The sequence below is a fragment of the Malaya genurostris genome, chromosome 3 (assembly GCF_030247185.1).
Source record: "Malaya genurostris strain Urasoe2022 chromosome 3, Malgen_1.1, whole genome shotgun sequence".
NCBI lineage: Eukaryota > Metazoa > Arthropoda > Insecta > Diptera > Culicidae > Malaya > Malaya genurostris.
Genome location: NC_080572.1, coordinates 142,169,440 through 142,189,978, shown reverse-complemented (window position 1 = coordinate 142,189,978; position 20,539 = coordinate 142,169,440). Strand labels below are relative to the sequence as shown.

Sequence of the window (20,539 nt, the reverse complement as noted above, 5' to 3'; positions counted from 1 at the left end):
AAAAAATATTTTAGTTTCACTTTTTTTTTACCCGAGTTGGGGGAGAGTGTAAACTATGCTCAAATTTCGTCCAAAATTGTTGAGATTGTCCGTCGTGTTTCGTAACTGGTTAAGTGACTGTGTGAATTTGTGTCAAGAAGATAGGTGTTTATTCTAACAGTAAGCATCCCAACCCAACACCCACTAAGCACACAGCCATCTACGCCTGTAGTTTCCACTACCCACCGCTAGCTACGCATATCAAAAGAAGTACGTGGCCATGGAGGGTGGGGATAACTAAAATAAAAGGTACAATGGGATGGAGGGAACGTGAGAGGTATAACGGACTTCTGAGGGGTCAACGGTCGCGATTCAAGCTGAACGTACTCTACAATCGAACAATCAATTCACTCCTCTGTTAGTTGCACCCGTAGCAGATCAAATACATGACAACAGAAATTGGTATTATATCACTAGATTCTTGCCTAGCGAAACAGTTCAGAATATTACACACTATGTACAAACTAGAATTAGACGTGACAGCAATTCGATCCATTGTGCAAAGCTCGTACGCCAGAATAACGATCGGCCGCTCTCTTTTGTATCGTTCAAATTGAGTGTTCCTAGTGAATTCGAAAATTTAATTTCTTCGCCCGACTCCTGGCCATCCGGAGTGACAATTGCTTCTTTTTTAGAGCAACTGGTCTTCCGCAGACCGAACCCGTCTCATCCCTCATCTCGACTGCAGAACTTTTACAGCAACACTCAAGTTCAATAGCCACGATCGTACGCAACGTTGGCTTTATCGAATCGTCGCCCGTACCCTCGCTCCCCAGTGATGCGGCAATAAATACCGTTGCGTTATCAAGCACAACAAAGTCAGACTTTAGTTTAGAAATCTTTTATCAAAACATCGGAGGAATGAATAGCAATCTTGATCATTATTATTATTATTATTATCGTTTATTTATACCCGGTTTTAACTAATCTTGATCAATATCGTCTCTCTTGTGCAGATAGTGTATACGATTTAGTGGTGGCGTTATGATAGCCTGCCGCTCAAACTTCCATTCTCGCTTGCTACCTGTTTCAAACTGTGCTAATGTTGAACAGTTATTGATAGCCCCAGCATTTGAATTCTCTCTCTTCAATTTCAAACCAAATGACACTGAATGATAAAATTGTTATACTGGGAGACTTTAATCTATCCAGTATTAAATGGGTTCGCTCTGCCGCTAATTATTTGTTTCCCCACGCTGAGTTTTTAAACAATGAATTTTATCACAGGCTACTGGATGAATATAACATTGCTGGACTACTGCAACTGAATGAGCAGTACAAGAGCAACAATCGCCTTCTCGATCTCTGCTTCACCAGTCAGGAGCTTTCGAATTTTTGCCTAGTCGCTGTAGCACCTGAACCACTCGTTAAAATTTGCCGTCATCATCCGCCTCTCCATATCTCTATAACGAAATCTTCACCGCTAATTTTTAAGCGTAATTCGGATTCAATATTCTACGATTATAAAAATGGAAACTTCGAGGCAATGAACAGATTTTTATCATCATTAGATTGGAGCTTGCTACTATCTGACAACGATTACAACACCGCTGCTTCGGTTTGGACAAACATTGTTTTGTACTCAATCGACCAGTTTGTTCCAAAGAAAACTTGTCGTCAGCCAGTTTATCCTCCTTGGTCGAATCCGCTTCTGAACCGATTTAAACGTGTAAAAAGATCACATTACGTATTCGTGAATAATCGATATAAACGGCTAAATAAAGCGCTCTATTATGATTATCAACGCAGCATCCAGAACAATCTTAAAACTAATCCTAAACGTTTCTGAAATCATGTCAACGACCAGAGAAAGGAATCTGGATTACCAACTCACATGTTCTTTGGTAAATTGAATGCATCGACCTCTGCTGGTATTAGCAATTTATTCCGTACTCAATTAAGTAGTGTTTTTTTCCGAAGAAACTTTAACTACACTACAAATTTTAAGGCCTGCCAGTAACGTTCCACTTCGTTCATCGATTGGTCCTCACCCTAGGATTACGACTGCTGCCGTTAACAAAGCGTGTTTAAAGCTGAAACCATCTTCAAGTGCAGGTCCTGATGGTATACCGTCACTAGTGTTAAAGAAAATTCTCTAGAAGCCTTCTTGTACCACTGACGATGCTGTTTAATATCTCTCTTCAACGCGAAGTTTTTCCAGAGTCATGGAAGATTTCTTATGTTTTTCCTGTTTACAAGAAAGGCGACAAATCCCACATTTCAAACTATCGAGGAATCGCCGCTTTATGTGCCGTATCAAAACTATTCGAAATAATAGTACTGGATTTTATAGTTCACAACTGCTCCAATTATATATGTAATACTCAACATGGGTTTATGCCATCTACGATCTACGTCCACAAAGCTCGTTTCATATACGTCTTATATCATTCGTTCATTGCTTGCACAACATCAAGTAGACGCTATTTATACGGATTTCTCTGCAGCTTTCGACAAGATTAATCACCAGATAGCAGTTGCCAAGCTCGATAGGCTAGGATTCAGCGGATCATTCCTTAATTGGCTTGAATCATACCTGACGGGTCTATGTATGTCAGTACAAATAGGTGACTGTGTCACTTCATCATTCATCGCAAGCTCCGGAGTCCCCCAAGGAAGCCATCTGGGGCCGATCATATTTCTTTTATATCTCAACGATTTGAATTTTTCGTTGAAGTGCATGAAGCTATCTTTTTCCGATGATTTTAAGCTATTTCATTCCTGCAGTCTCAATTAAATGTATTTCTGAATTGGTGTAACGTTAACAGGATGGTGCTAAATGCATCAAAATGTTCCATCATTTCACGTATGATTATATTATTTCGCAAACCATCCTAAAACGGGAGTCAACAATCAAGGATTTAGGAGTGTTACTGGATTCTAAACTTAATTTCAAATTATCAAACTGATAAGCTGTGAATTGAAGCTGTTCAGCGGAAATTTGTTCGTTTCGCTTTGTGCCGTCTACCATGGAGAGATGCATCAAATCTTCCAAGCTACGAAAATCGGTGTAGACTCATAAATATCGGTTTGTTATCTGTTCGCCGGGATACCATCAAAGCTGTTTTCGTTGCGGACTTAATCAAATCCCGGATTGATTGCGCAGATCTCCTACAACTGCTATTGCTAATTTGCTATTCAATCCTTTTCTCCGAGTTCCTCGAGCTAGAACTAACTACGGTTTCAATGAACCAGTCTCCAGTATGTGTCGCTTATTCAACAGTTGTTCTAACGAGTTCGATCTTCATTTACCTCGAAATACTGTCAAAAACCTATTTATTGGGTTCTTTTCCTGCTAACTTTATTAGTTTTACTATTCGAATACCGTTTAAACATACATGACTAGCGTTGAAGTTTTTGATTAGGTTAGTGATATGACAAGATAAGATAAGATGATTGTCACGTGTCAGATAAGGATTTCTCTGGAACCTTTAATATTTTATTTTCATTAAAACCCCATTCCGTCTCTCCATCATCTTCATTTGAAACTAACTAGATTCGCTCGCCTGAATTAGCCTGGTCGTTATTACCTCTTTTTTATGTCTTTCACCATCCATTTAGATCACTAATTAGATCTACATGTCGATTCTAACCTCGTCGTTTTTTTCTGTCTTCCACCAGCTTTTTGATAACTAATTAGATTTACATTCCGATTCCAACCTCGTCGTTTTTTCTGTCTTCCACCATCTGTTTGATAACTTATTAGATCTACATACTGATTTCAACGCCGTCGTTCGTTTTCGCTCGTTTAGCACCCCCTCCACCAGCCCTTCTTTACAATTTACCTCACCACTTTTCTCCTTTCTCTCTCACCTTCTAAGTAAGAGTACTAATACTGCTATGCTTGGTGTCATCAACTAGTTATAGTGTTATAAATTTAGTTTTAACTGTTAGTTTTAATTGTAGTGTTAGGCCTAAATGTATTTTTTGGATCATTGTAATCTGTTGATACAAATGATGAGGAGGCTTTATGCCTGTTGGAGAGAGAGATTGATAAATTTCATCTCCACCGGGCTTTACCCTGCTCCAAATAAATAAATAAATAAATTACTGTCAAACTGAGCAGACACACTGCACAGTGGTTCAAAAGCGCAATTTCACGCTCTTAATTGATAACTCATAGGATCGTTGTTTTTGAGGTACAGTATCTTCAGAAAAATTGCTCAGAATGATAGACGCCATCTTTTGGCAAATTTTATTTATGTGTATAATTCCCCTAAAAGTGAGATAAAAATATTATTTTAGCTCAGGGCCAACATAGAGGCTAAGTTACTTCGACAAAGTTGTGCAGAAAGTTATTTCAAACAAGTTTGCTGAAGGTACTATTCCCGTAACTTGAGTTTAATTCAAGATATAATGTATTTTCTGAAAAGGGTGTCCAAAAACCAGTTTTTGTAAGAAAACATATATATTTTCAATTTATATGAGTTTTAAAAAAAAAAGTAAAATGAGTTTTTAATGTTATACAAAGTTTTTCGTCTTTAAAAACTATACAACTTTCTCCAACATATTATGCTGCTATCATTTCAGTTTAAAGAAATAGAGCATTTTTTCATGTTTTTTAAATAAAATTCTAACTTGTCTATTATCAAAAGGCGCAGGAAGGTGCAGATGAGACTACTAACATATTAAACTACTTCAAAAGGGCTTCCATACCGTGATTGAATTACTCGTCTGCGATCATCTGCAGGCGAGATATGTTCTTTTCAAATATCCTTGTCCTTGACACTTGCAATGATAAAGTTTATTGTATATCAGATCAGAGTTTAGTATATATTCATTACTATGGTACTTGCCACAAAATATTATTTTTTTGTGCACATTGAAGTCTATAAATTGAATAGTTTAGTAACTGTTTTGTCACGACTTTAAAAAAAGCCATCATCAAATCGAATTAAGTTATGTCATCTTCTGGTAGAGAAAAGTATGATCAAAACTCATTTTTTAGTTATTTGTATTTATTTTAGGATAGCTGACAATGTTCATAACCAGCTAAAAGACTCTTAGCATCGATCGACAGATTCTTCTTGGACTGTTTTGGCCATTCACGAATATTTGTAATTAAAGGATCCAATGAAACTAATTACCAATTCATGGGATCCCGATTCGTAAGTGATCTGGATTGCTCGCGTGTATAATACTCCCGACATCTGTGTAAAAGGAACTTCTTAATCATTATGAACAGTACAATATAGCAAGCGTTTAGCGATCTCCACTTTAATTGATGAATAGAGGATATTTATCCGCAGAGCTTTTCTATAGAAAAAAACTTATCAAAAAATGACATAACGTAATTCGACATGATAATTGCGTTTTTCCAAAGTCGTGGCTTCTTATCTCACTTTTAAAAACCTATTTTAATCCACCTAGTGGTGTAATGATGCCTTTCTCATATTACTCATTACATCATAAATATAATCGTGAAATTCGCAAAAACAACTGTTTATTGAATAGAAATAGAATAATTTGTTCGGATCTAATCTCACAAAGTCTAAACCTGTTTACCCTGTAGTTCCGGAATCGAAAGCAGTATCCAGAACAAATTAAGGAATTCCGTATGAAACTGTAAGACTTTTCTTTTGAACCTATAAGTTTGTGAAAATCGATTTGGCCATCTCCAAGAAAAGTAAGTGAGATCCTTTTTGCAGTTTTTGATCACTATTTCCAATTCTTCCGAAACCTGATTCAGATAAACGGAATAGCCGAAGTTGGTTCGTTTACTACCAACAAATATGACCTACAAATTGGAACAGTTTTGAACGTAGTTAAACCTATACTTACTATCTCATGCTCTATTTCGAATAAACCAATTAAACGAAATCTAACAAACGAAACGAACCTGCGTTTCTGTTACTTGTGCATATGGAAGTCAAGCTAAACAGCATGAATCAGCAGCATAAAACATGTAGTAGGAATATTATTGTTATTATTATTATTATTATTAATATTATTATTATTATTATTATTATTATTATTATTATTATTATTATTATTATTATTATTATTATTATTATTATTATTATTATTATTATTATTATTATTATTATTATTATTATTATTATTATTATTATTATTATTATTATTATTATTATTATTATTATTATTATTATTATTATTATTATTATTATTATTATTATTATTATTATTATTATTATTATTATTATTATTATTATTATTATTATTATTATTATTATTATTATTATTATTATTATTATTATTATTATTATTATTATTATTATTATTATTATTATTATTATTATTATTATTATTATTATTATTATTATTATTATTATTATTATTATTATTATTATTATTATTATTATTATTATTATTATTATTATTATTATTATTATTATTATTATTATTATTATTATTATTATTATTATTATTATTATTATTATTATTATTATTATTATTATTATTATTATTATTATTATTATTATTATTATTATTATTATTATTATTATTATTATTATTATTATTATTATTATTATTATTATTATTATTATTATTATTATTATTATTATTATTATTATTATTATTATTATTATTATTATTATTATTATTATTATTATTATTATTATTATTATTATTATTATTATTATTATTATTATTATTATTATTATTATTATTATTATTATTATTATTATTATTATTATTATTATTATTATTATTATTATTATTATTATTATTATTATTATTATTATTATTATTATTATTATTATTATTATTATTATTATTATTATTATTATTATTATTATTATTATTATTATTATTATTATTATTATTATTATTATTATTATTATTATTATTATTATTATTATTATTATTATTATTATTATTATTATTATTATTATTATTATTATTATTATTATTATTATTATTATTATTATTATTATTATTATTATTATTATTATTATTATTATTATTATTATTATTATTATTATTATTATTATTATTATTATTATTATTATTATTATTATTATTATTATTATTATTATTATTATTATTATTATTATTATTATTATTATTATTATTATTATTATTATTATTATTATTATTATTATTATTATTATTATTATTATTATTATTATTATTATTATTATTATTATTATTATTATTATTATTATTATTATTATTATTATTATTATTATTATTATTATTATTATTATTATTATTATTATTATTATTATTATTATTATTATTATTATTATTATTATTATTATTATTATTATTATTATTATTATTATTATTATTATTATTATTATTATTATTATTATTATTATTATTATTATTATTATTATTATTATTATTATTATTATTATTATTATTATTATTATTATTATTATTATTATTATTATTATTATTATTATTATTATTATTATTATTATTATTATTATTATTATTATTATTATTATTATTATTATTATTATTATTATTATTATTATTATTATTATTATTATTATTATTATTATTATTATTATTATTATTATTATTATTATTATTATTATTATTATTATTATTATTATTATTATTATTATTATTATTATTATTATTATTATTATTATTATTATTATTATTATTATTATCATTATAATTTTTTTTTTATTATTATTATTTTTTTTATTTAAAAGATATTTTATTCGAGCCTATTTGCGTACAAGCTTTACGTGGCCAATTTAGCTGAGTTTTTAGATAAAAATTTTTTGTATTGGATCTCGTTGTCACCCTTTTTCTAGGGGGAGAGGAGCTTACATTTTCCTCCTGCGAGGATTGAGAGGCAGTTTGTTCGTGGTTCGTCTCGTCATCCATTGCCGTGGTATTGTTGTTGATTTCGTTGCTAGTTGCTGTAGATGCACCTTGTTGTACATTGTTTGCAGTTGCTGGTTGGTTGGATGGTAAGCTGTTAACTGCAGCTGGTGTACTTTGTTCTATAGGGGTTACGTTGGATGGTTTCGTTGAAGGAGATACTTCCCTGTTGATGGAGACTGTAACAGGTGTACTGGGGTTGCTTGGGGTTGGTGTAAAGGAAGCACCGTTGTCCTTTGGTATAGTTGTCTCCTTGTCCGGTTTATCACATGGCTTACCGTAGTGAACAGCTTTTTGGCAATATTGACATGTGGCCATCTGATTGTCATAGGTAACAAGTGATATGCACGGGATTCTTGTATCCTGACCGAATGTTACATAAGAAGGTATAGGCCTCCTCAAGCGCATGCGTAACAAACGTACACCATTTAGAATACCGGGGAAAAAATTCATCCACTTTTCTTCTTCGATAGAGAGAATCTCTCCGTATTAGGACATAGTTGCGCGAATATAAGAATCGTTGACGCTTGAGGGAAGATCATGCACACTCACTTCTATAGCACTATCTTCCATATATACTGGAATGTTGTACTTGATATTTTCATGCTCCACATAGTGCACATTATTATTGTCTTTAGCGAATTGAATTGCATCCAACTCTTTATAGAACTGGATATAAACAACATTATTGGTCTTATTGCATTGAAGTAAATGCACACGTTTAATGTCAAGATGCATTTGCTCCTTAAGCAAACCTTCAAGTTCTCGTATCGAAGGTCGAATTTTGCACTGTCTGAAGTCAACAATAATTGTATTCTTTCGTACCGACGGTAGCTTTTGTTCGTTTGGTTCACTCATTTCGAGATCGTTCTATTGTTCACCACACAATACTGTACTTGATTTCTTCTGTCCCGAACGTAAGCGGTTTTGGTTTATCGACTGACTTGGTTGAGATGTACGAGCGAACTGATTATTATTATTATTATTATCATTATTATTATTATTATTATTATTATTATTATTATTATTATTATTATTATTATTATTATTATTATTATTATTATTATTAATATTATTATTATTATTATTATTATTATTATTATTATTATTATTGTAATCACTACACAACGTGTACGAAATAGAACAAAGCACGTCTTGTTCGTTTTGTGTTTTCTTCTTCCTTCGGTGTTGTACTCTACATGGCGATTTGAAAACTTTGACACTCATCGCCCTGCTACTGCGGAACTGGAAGTCGGTTCCGGGTGATATTTCACAGTAGCTTTAAAGACAGTATGAACTTTAATTCAAATCAAGATTTGTGAAAATCGGTTCAAGATTCGCAGAGAAATCAAATTGAATTTAGTTTTAGGAGTTTTTTTTTCTCCACTTTCGGTGCTCTCGGAACAGGAAAAGAGGGGACCAGTAGTGCCGAATTAAGTTTTCATGCCCACAAACTAACAAATTCTGCAAACTAGAAAAATTTATCAGACATGGGATTTGTACCAGTTTTTAACCATCGTTCGTGGAAAAATACTAATAAAATACACACAGACATTTGCTCAGTTCGTCGAGCTGTGTCGAATGGTATATAACATTCGGCCCTCCGAGCCTCGGTTAAAAAGTCGATTTTCACAGTGATTGCATAGCCTTTCTATATGAGAAAGGCAAAAACGTCGGACAGTTACTTTCAAAAAACCGTCTGTAATTATTACTAAACTATTCTATTTGTAGACTTCGATGTCCATAAAAACCTTTTATTGTGAGAGTTTTCATGGTAACGAATATATACTGAACTCTGATCTGATATACAATAAACTTTATCATTGCAAATGTCAAGGACAAAGATATTTGAAAAGAACATATCTCGTCTGCAGACGATCGCAGACGAGTAATTCAGTCACGGTATGAAAGCTCTTTTGAAGTAGTTTAATATGTAAGTAGTCTCATCTGCACCTTCCTGCGCCTTTTGATAATAGACAAGTTGGAGTTATATTTTAAAAAAACATGAAAAAATGCTCTATTTCATTAAACTGAAATGATAGCAGCATAGTACGTTCGAGAAAGTTGTATAGTTTCTAAAGACGAAAAACTTTGTATAACATGAAAAACTCATATAAATTGAAAATATATATGTTTTCTTACAAAAACTGGTTTTTGGACACCCTTTTCAGAAAATACATTATATCTTGAATTAAACTCAAGTTATGGTAATAGTATCTTCAGCAAACTTGTTTGAAATAACTTTCTGTACAACTTTGTCGAAGTAACTTGGCCCTGAGCTAAAATAAAATTTTTGTCTCACTTTTAGGGGGATTTATCACATGAATAAAATTTGCCAAAAGATACTGTACCTCAAAATCCACGATCCTATGAGTTATCAATTAAGAGCGTGAAATTGCGCTTTTGAACCACTGTGCACTTTATGTATGTCTGTTGAAAAATTGCTTGAAAATCGTGAAGTTATTCGTGCACAGTAGAAGCGGGGAGCAATTTGAGAAGCAGACGAAAACAGACAACCAGGGCCCTTCGGTTTACCTATAAAATCTACGCTACGCCGTTTTCGTACTGCGTCCCTCCAATACGATGCGTGGTGCAACGATATTCGACATTGCAGTATCGACGCCATTCATATCGGCGGCATCACTTCGGCTTCGTCTCAACAGCCAAGTCAAGTTCGCCGAAGTAGTTCCGGAATACAGGAGGAACGTGAGAGGAGCAACGGAATGGAAGCAGGGTAGGAGGAGTTCTGAGGTAGGAGTAGAGTAAGGAAGTGGGAATCAAGTGGCACCGTATACGGAATTAAAGGTGGGTTTTACTCAAGGTGATCAAGTGTTTTCTTGGCAAATAATTCGCTAGCGTAAGCCGATCCTGAACTATTACAAGGGGGAAGGAAGGAAGCAGCCAGTTACATATCATTGATCAATCCATTGAATTAATGTTTTCTTAATTTGAAGATTATAATCGGTTGTGAACGCTATACCTACGCCAACCAGATCAGTCTGGGAATAGATGACGGAAGTCATCGGAATTCGAACTCAACTCGTCATTCTCCAACAAGAACGCCTTAATAGAAGGTTCTTTTCAGGAGCTATAAAAATTACTTCGTTACTTATCCGTACTTTAGTGTGGGTGCATCGTTTTAAATTTTAGTACTGAAGAACGGGAATGCTTCCATAATTCACACAATCAATCAACTAACAGATATTCTAAAGTTTGAAGGAAGCATACCAGTTTTATATCTGACATTACCACCCTCCTTTTTGGTGTGAAAAAAGTAGCCTTAGAGATTTGACTAAATTCTGGCAAAGTTTGAGATTCGAAAAATTAATACTTTTGAAACAGTGAATTTTTTGATCACGACTCGTACGCGCGTAACGTACTACAGCGCGACTCGCTCGGGCTTGAGCAGTTTTCCATTCCTTAACATTCCGACTACCAAGTCTAAAAACAGTCAGACCGGTATTTTCAAACAAATGTATCTTCATTAGTACTGAACCGATTTGGATATATTACTTTATTAATAGATTATTTGAGGTATTTTGATTAATGTAGCCTGACAGTTCTCAATATTATGGATATGAAAAGTTTAGCTGTAAGACAGTGTGGTCAGCCTTGCTATAATTAAGTTTAGAAAAGCTTTCCAAATTCACAACGTAGGTTTTAAATAGGCTTAGCTGAGAAATAAAGCTTCTCTTTTCTGCTCGAACCGTTCAGTTAACCAGATCGTTTTGAAATATAGCAATTTCGTGCTCAGTAGTGACGAGTTTCAATTTAGAATTACCATTTCCGTTTGGCGGTGTTATTCGTTCGTTGCCGTGTGTGATATCCAATTATTAATCCGTTGGAAACTACGATCCTGCCCTAACATTTTGGTGCCGTGACCAGGATACGGTTTCTTCCCAAAAATTCCGCCATCGCACATCGGAAACCGACGCTTTCCGCCATCATTTCGTTAAATCGCAATTGTTTCCGGATCATCACCATCCAAATATTGTCCAGAGAATATCATCGCTGCAAATATTTTATTACAAGGCCTAATTTGCATAGGCACACGGTACGTATATTTCCGACGTGTGCAGGAATTGATCACAGGTGCCTTGAGATTTTTGCATTTTTTCCCATTCCATATACGTGTAACGTATCCCCGACGGTTCCGGACGTGTCCAGCAGAAAAATCCGCTTGTTTTTTGTTTGAAGAACAAATTATCTGCAGCCAGTATCTATCAACGTTCCTGTTTGTTGCTGTTCCGGATTCGCTGCTGATTTCTCTTAAATACAAGGCATACAACTAGCCTTGAGAAGGTTAGTACCGCTCCAAATTCTCTACTCCGTTTGTCGGGCTCTACCGGGTCTTTTTTGTGAATTCCGTCAGGTCTGCATCGGATTCATCGCGTCTAAAATGGCGGACGATCGCACAAAGAAGCAGCTTCTCAATCGACGAACAACACTCATCGCGTCTCTTGGAAGAGCGGATCAATTCGTTGAAAATTACGTGGCGGAACGGGACGCCGGACAAGTTTCAATCCGAATCGAAACATTAGACACCGTATGGATGGGACTGGATGAAGTACAAACTCAGCTAGAGGATATGGAAGAAAACAGTGAAGGTATGGCAAAGCACCTCCAATTCCGTTCCCATTATGAAACATCCTACATCCGAATAAAAGCTGCTCTTAAATCGTACCTCCCCGCGCTTCCTAGTTTAACAAATGCAATCCCTCATTCTGCTTGTTCTGGGCTCTCGGGCATAAAATTACCAACCATTTCGCTTCCGGAATTCGATGGAGATTACAACCAATGGTTAACCTTCCACGATACATTCGTTGCCTTAATTGACGCTAATACTGAAGTTCCCGCCATTCAAAAGTTTCATTATCTTCGCGCTGCTGTCAAAGGAGAAGCAGCGCAACTCATCGAGTCCATTGCCATAAGCTCTGCCAATTATACAATCGCTTGGCAAACCCTCGTCTCCCGATACGCAAACGATTATCTATTGAAAAAACGTCACCTTCAGGCCCTGCTGGATTGTCCCAGAATGAAAAAAGAGTCCGCTTCTGCCTTGCATTCCGTCGTCGACGAATTTGAACGTCACACCAAAACACTTCGTCAACTTGGTGAACCGATTGATGCATGGAGCACCATGTTAGAGCACCTACTTTGTTTGCGGCTTGACGATGGTACCCTCAAGGCTTGGGAAGATTTCGCTACGACTGCTGAAAATCCAGATTTCAATTGCCTGATCGACTTCTTACAGCGTAGAAGCCGTGTCCTAGAATCGATGACCGTTAATCATCAAGCTCAGCCCACCAATGTTCATCATTCACCTTCGTTTCGAAAACCCGCATTTCATAAAATCGCTTCTTATGCGGTAGCCGAAGCAACCCAACGTAAATGTCACGCATGCGAACAACATCACCCACTTTTTCAATGCCAACGGTTCGGAAATATGTTGCTCTCAGATCGCTTGAATATAGTAAATCATCAGCGCCTTTGCCACAATTGCTTCCGTCAATATCATATTGCTCGTAATTGCCCATCGAAGTTCTCCTGTCGCCACTGCAAAAAACGACATCATTCATTGTTGCATCCTGGCTACCATTCCATCGAAAATGATCAAAAACCGTCCACTTCACGCGTCCCGGCATATACACCGAAACCCATTGAAAAGCGAAACAATGCGATGAACATTCAACAATCAGCAACATCCACAAATGCTGCCGCAGTCCAAGCTAACAATTCCTACCCGTTTTCAAACACAAACGTTTTACTATCCACGGTCGTGCTGCTAGTTGTCGATTCAAATGGCAAAGCTCATCCCGCACGGGCATTGTTAGACAATGGTTCGCAATCCAATATCATAAGCGAACGATTGTGCCAACTATTACACTTACAGCGGAGCAAGATAAATATACCCATATATGGCATAGGAGAATCGTCGTCTAGTGTCCGACATAGTGTCAGAACAAATATTCGATCGAGAAAAAATGATTTTGAAATTGATCTTGATTTTCTTGTGATGCCTCGCATTACGATCGATTTACCTGTTGTAAGTACCCCCGTCGACGGCTGGCATGCCACGAAAGATTTGTTTTTGGCCGATCCAACATTCAACAAAACTGGTGCGATCGATATGCTTCTCGGTGCAGAACATTTCTTCACGTTTGTAAACCCTGGTACTAAGTTTATTCAAGCTGAAAACCCAATACTAATCGATAGCGTGTTTGGGTGGATCGTTACCGGCAGGCGCCGTTTTCCCGTAGAATCGCATCCCGTATTATGTCACCTCACACTCAGCGACCCGCTGCAAGATGCCCTTGAACACTTTTGGCGAGTAGAAGAGCTAGGAAATCAACCCAGTTACTCTGTAGAAGAACAGCAGTGTGAATCGAATTTTTTATCTACCGTATCCCGTACACCCGAAGGAAGGTATATTGTCCGCCTGCCCCGCCGTTCCAATTTCGATCACATGCTTGGTGACTCTAAAACAACAGCCCTGCGTCGTTTTCATTACCTAGAGAGGCGACTTAGTCAAGATCCAAATTTGAAAATTCAGTACCACTCGTTTCTGTCTGAATATTGGTCGCTCGGCCATATGAGGTTGGTACCGTCAACCGAACCCGAACCATCGTTAGTACATTATTTACCGCACCATGCCGTTCTAAAGGAATCTAGCTCCACCACAAAAGTTCGTGTGGTATTCGACGGATCCGCAAAAACATCGACCGGATATTCGCTAAATGATGCACTACAAATTGGCCCTATCGTTCAAGACGAACTGCTCACTTTAGTACTTCGGTTCCGCAAGTATCCCATTGCCCTCGTGGCGGACATTGAAAAAATGTACCGTCAAGTGTTGCTCAACCCCAACGACGCACCGCTCCAACGCATATTTTGGCGATTTAATTCCAACGATCCAATTTCCACCTTCGAATTACAAACGGTAACGTATGGCCTGTCTCCGTCATCATTTTTGGCTACCCGAAGCTTACAACAACTGGCAATAGATGAAGGTAATCTCTATCCACTCGGCGAACCAGCCTTACGTAAGGGATTTTATGTGGACGACTATATAGGAGGCGCAGAGACGGAAGAAGAGGCAATCCAAACGCGTGTTGAATTAGACGAGCTACTAACAAAAGGTGGATTCACCCTTAGAAAATGGACATCAAATAACAGAAACGTTCTGAGAGGCCTCGATCAATCACAGATTGGTACACAACCCTCGCTCAAATTTGATCGCGATGAAGCAATAAAGGCATTGGGAATTAGTTGGGAACCCGTCTCCGATCAGCTGCGATTTGATTCCACTCCGATATATGATAGTAAATTACATACCAAACGATCTATTTTGTCCGCTATATCAAAGCATTTCGACCCGCTTGGTTTGACCGCACCTGTAATCATTCGAGCCAAAATGCTAATGCAAGAACTTTGGTTACAGCCCTGTGGATGGGATGATGAAATTTCGGATAACATACGCTATAAATGGGAAAATTATTGCATTGAGCTACCAAAAATCACATCTTACAGAGTGAATCGCTATGCATTTTTGGCAAATGCAACTGTGCAGCTTCATACCTTTGCAGATGCATCCCAGCAAGCATATGGAGCGTGTATATATGCAAGATCAACCGATCCCGGAGGTAACGTGAATGTGCAATTAATTGCATCGAAATCGAAAGTTGCCCCGCTGAAACGACTTTCCATACCCCGATTAGAATTATCTGCCGCTGTTATTGCAGCACGTCTACATGGAAAAGTTTCCGCTGCTTTAGATATGACTATTTCTGCCTCATTTTTCTGGTCTGACTCCACAGTCACACTCGAATGGTTGCGATCACCTCCACATGCATGGAGCACATTCATTGCTAATCGAGTCTCCGAAATACAAACCTGCACTCAAGGATCACGCTGGCATCACATCGCAGGTAAACACAATCCAGCAGATCTCATCACGAGGGGCATGAGCGTGCTCGATTTTCTGAGCAGTGATCTTTGGCACTATGGACCTACATGGCTGAAACTACCCGAAGCGGAATGGCCAGTGACAACACAACAGCAGAAAATACCCGAAGAAATTTTAGAACGACGAAGTATTGTGGCAGTAGTTCAAAGTGAACCGACTATTAATGAAATTTTCAATCGATCATCATCATACAATCGATTAATTCGAATAACAGCATACTGCCTCCGCTTTAGTACAGCATGTCGTCGTCAAGCGATCACCGAATCGGTGAAAGAAAAAACAATAGCACTTTCGGTTGATGAAATGTCTTTCGCCCGTGTGAGATTGATACAATTAGCCCAAGCAGATACATTCGCAGATGAAATGAGGGATCTGGGGAGGGGTAAAACGTTATCGAGTCGATCACATTTGCGCCTGTTGAGCCCCTTTATTGACTCAGACGGAATTCTACGTGTCGGAGGTAGAATCAAGCTTTCCGAGCAGCCCTATCTGACCAAGCATCCAATCCTACTTCCCAGTATCCATCCATTTACACGATTAGTTGCCCATCATTATCATCTGAAATTGCTTCACGGTGGCGGCCGCGTTACCCTAGCTGCCATACGCCAGGAATATTGGCCAATTCAAGGACGACGAGTAGTCAGCAACGTCATAAGAAACTGCTACAGATGTGCCCGTGCCTGTCCCGTTCCTGCCCAGCAACAAACCGGACAGCTGCCCGAACAAAGAGTCACCCAGAGCAGACCATTTTCGGTTACCGGTGTTGATTACGCTGGTCCTGTATATTTAAAAGCCATACACAAGCGAGCATCACCTACCAAAGCATACTTGAGCATTTTTGTATGCTTTGTGACGAAAGCAGTACACATTGAGCTAGTCAGTGATTTGTCAACCCCCGCATTTTTAACTGCGCTACGACGATTCATCGCTCGCCGAGGCTCCCCTGCTCATATGCACTCTGATAATGGCAAGAATTTCGAAGGTGCACGCAATGAACTGCATGCCTTGTATAAAATGCTACAAAACGAACAGACGACCGGAGAAATTGGCACCCATTGTGCAGTCAAAGGCATACAATGGCATATGACCCCACCAAAGGCTCCCCATTTCGGTGGATTATGGGAAGCAGCAGTCAAAGTTGCTAAGAAACATTTGCATCGCCAGCTAGGAAATGCGATGCTTTCCTTTGAGGATATGTCAACAGTGTTGGCAGAAATCGAAGCTGCAATGAACTCCCGGCCGTTAACTCCTCTCACCGAGGATCCAAACGACTTGGCAGTCCTCACACCCGCACATTTTCTCATTGGTACTTCGATGTCCGCTCTTCCCGATGCAGACGTCAGCCAGATCCCGATCACACGTCTGGATCATTATCAGCGACTCCAGCATCGAGTTCAACAGTTTTGGTACCAATGGAAAACGGAATACCTACAAGAATTGCAGAAGGAAAATAAACATATTCCTGCAAATACCGCATTTCAACCCGGCAGGATGGTCATCGTTGTCGACGAGTTTCTTGCGCCAGTAAAGTGGCCGTTAGCGAGAATCATCAACACAAACCCCGGACCGGATGGACTCACCCGCGTCGTAGAATTGAAGACCAGCAGAGGAATCATCCGTCGTCCCATCACTAAAGTGTGTCTGCTGCCCTACGAGAAAAACTAAGATAAATTTTCGGATAGTGTCTTAACGAAACAAAATTTTAGTCCGCATAGTTGTTTTTGATATGAATTGTTATGACATTTAGATAAGTCAAGGTGAAATTCAAGAATTTCAGGTGGCGGCGATGACAGTTCTCAATATTATGGATATGAAAAGTTTAGCTGTAAGACAGTGTGGTCAGCCTTGCTATAATTAAGTTTAGAAAAGCTTTCCAAATTCACAACGTAGGTTTTAAATAGGCTTAGCTGAGAAATAAAGCTTCTCTTTTCTGCTCGAACCGTTCAGTTAACCAGATCGTTTTGAAATATAGCAATTTTGTGCTCAGTAGTGACGAGTTTCAATTTAGAATTACCATTTCCGTTTGGCGGTGTTATTCGTTCGTTGCCGTGTGTGATATCCAATTATTAATCCGTTGGAAACTACGATCCTGCCCTAACAAGCCTAATACTAACTTGGATTTGAGCATTGGTCAATTTTGAAAACTGAAAATGTAGAAGCAAGTACTGTAAAATGATCTATGCTTCGCAAAAATTGTTGAAAAACTTAACATCTTAACTGAGAAACTGATAAGTTTTCGATTGTGAATATCTTTTGTTGTATTTAACGTATCAACTACATGCTGTGACCTTCGGTGTTTTTATCACAATCATCGCTGGTGATTGGACCAGCTTAATAAGGACTATTCGAATTTTGTAATATATTTGTTTCCTCATAAACATTATCAGTAAATGTCTAAACATGAAATAGAAGCCAATTCTTCCATGTTTACACGGTTGAAATTTTTTTTTATTTTATGTTTAAGGGGGGGGGGGGGGGGTAGGGTCTAAACGATGAAAAATATCATTATTTTTGAGAATTTTTTGCAGAGTTATCGTGCAACAAAATAAATTCAAATTTTTTGAATGATAAAAAGCATCATTCGCACAACATTTTGTAATTTTCTCGTGGAAAAATATTGAGAAATAAGTCGGGGAAGAGGTATTTTTGAGAACGCTTCTTAAAAATCATGATTTGCGGTGTCCACTGTATCTCAGCGCAGACTGATAAGAAGTCAACAAATCAAGGCAGCATAGATAGAGTAGATGTTTTTCTAGACCCCAACGTTTCTGTTTGATTTTTTTGAATTTTTTTAATTTTTGGTGGTTGTTCAATGTCTACGATTTTTCACGAAAAAATTCGCCATTTTGTAGCTGTAAACTCTCCCCAAAGTAACAAACAAGGAAAAGGAAAACGGGTGGGTCTGGTTTTTTATGTGTAGAAAGTGTGTGCAAAATTTAAAAAAAATTGATTCAGTAGTTTTTGAATGACGATGGATACGGACTTTCAAAACCTGCTTTCAAGAAAAACGCGTTCAAAGATTTTTGTCTATAAAATCAATGGAAACAATTTATTACTCAAGGGAGCCCGTAGGGTCTAACATTTTCACAAAATCATATTTTTTCTTCTGTATTCTTTTATAATGAAACATTTCAAGAATGTTTTTCAGTTCGGTTTTACATCTCATCCAAGTCAGTCGATAAAACAAAACCGCTTACGTTCGGGACAGAAGAAACCAAGTACAGTATTGTGTAGTAAACAATAGAACGACCTCGAAAGAGTGAACCAAACGAACAAAAGCTACCGCCGACACGAAAGAATACAATTGTTGTTGATTTTAGGCAGTGCAAAATTCGACCTTCGATACGAGAACTTGAAGGTTTGCTTAAGGAGCAAATGCATCTTGACATTAAACGTGTGCATTTACTTCAATGCAATAAGACGAATAATGTTGTTTACATCCAGTTTTATAAAGAGCTGGATGCAATTCAATTCGCAAAAGACAATAACAATGTGCACTATGTGGAGCACGAGAACATTAAGTACAACATTCCAGTATATATGGATGATAGTGCTATAGAAGTGCGTGTGCATGATCTCCATTCAGGCGTCACCGATTCATATATTCGCAAAACTATGTCCCAATACGGAGAGATTCTCTCTATCGAAGAAGAAAAGTGGAAGAATTTTTTCCCCGGTATTCTAAATGGCGTACGTTTATTACGCATACACTTGAAGAGGCCTATACCTTCTTATGTGATTTTCGGTCAAGATACAAGAATTCCGTGCAAATCACTTGTTACCTATGACAATCAGATGGCCACATGTCAATATTGCCAAAAAGCTGTTCACTACGGTAAGCCATGTGATAAACTGGACAAGGAGACAACTACACCAAAGGACAACGGTGCTTCCTTTACACCTACCCCAAGCAACCCCAGTACACCTGTGACAGCCCTCAACAACAATGTAGCATCCCCTTCAACGAAACCATCAGTATCCTTTATAGAACAAAGTACACCGGCTGCAGTTAACAACTTACCCTCCAATCAACCAGCAATTGCAACCAATATACAACAAGGTGCATCTACAGCAACTAGCAACGAAAAACAGATGGAAATCGACAACAATACTATCGATGCGGCAATGGATGACGACACGAACCACGAACGAAGTGCCCCTCAATCCTCGCAGGAGAGAAATGGAAGCTCCTCTCCCCCTGAAAAAAGGGTGACAACGAGATCCAACTCAAAAAAAAATTTATTTAAAAAATCGGCTGAAAAAAAAGAATGTTTTGTCTACTTTTAGATCAATCGAAGCAGAAATCTTGGGCCTGTGCGCCGAGCTCATACTTCTTCGCAGCAGTCACGTACCCAGAGGGGGGGCCCAAGGGGCCCGGGCCCCTCCCGAAATCAAAAACAGATATATAATTATTTAGAAGGTCTCAGACAATAATGTAATACAATGACAGTTCCAGTGGTAAAGTTTAAAGTGTCTGTTAAAACACCCTTAAAAGGCACACCGAGAATTAGCTACATAAGCAATCTTCAGTAACATTATTTTTCTATTTTTGGGCCCCTCCCGAAACGAAATTCTGGGTACGGGCCTGCTTCGCAGTATGAGATAAGCAAAGATAAAGGCCCATAACTTGCCGAGGTTTTCTCTGATAGTCTTGAAAATTTCACAGAATATTCTTGAAATGTTTTACTATGAGAAAATATAAAGAACATAATCAATGATTTTTCA

At 36.4% G+C, this 20,539-nt stretch overlaps 1 protein-coding gene across 2 annotated transcripts in view; it reads left to right on the top strand.

Annotated features, from left to right (window-relative positions):
• LOC131435451 (IDLSRF-like peptide) overlaps positions 1 to 20,539 on the top strand; it is a 303,940-nt gene that overhangs the window by 277,338 nt on the left and 6,063 nt on the right. The window contains exon 4 of one of the 2 annotated variants that reach the window (XM_058603348.1): positions 10,157 to 10,378. The exons of the other annotated variant lie outside the window; for it this stretch is intronic. Coding sequence (XP_058459331.1) covers positions 10,157 to 10,241 — 85 coding nt within the window. The 3' untranslated portion in view covers positions 10,242 to 10,378. Of the gene's footprint in view, positions 1 to 10,156; positions 10,379 to 20,539 lie in introns of those variants that run through there. 2 annotated transcript variants of the gene reach the window in all.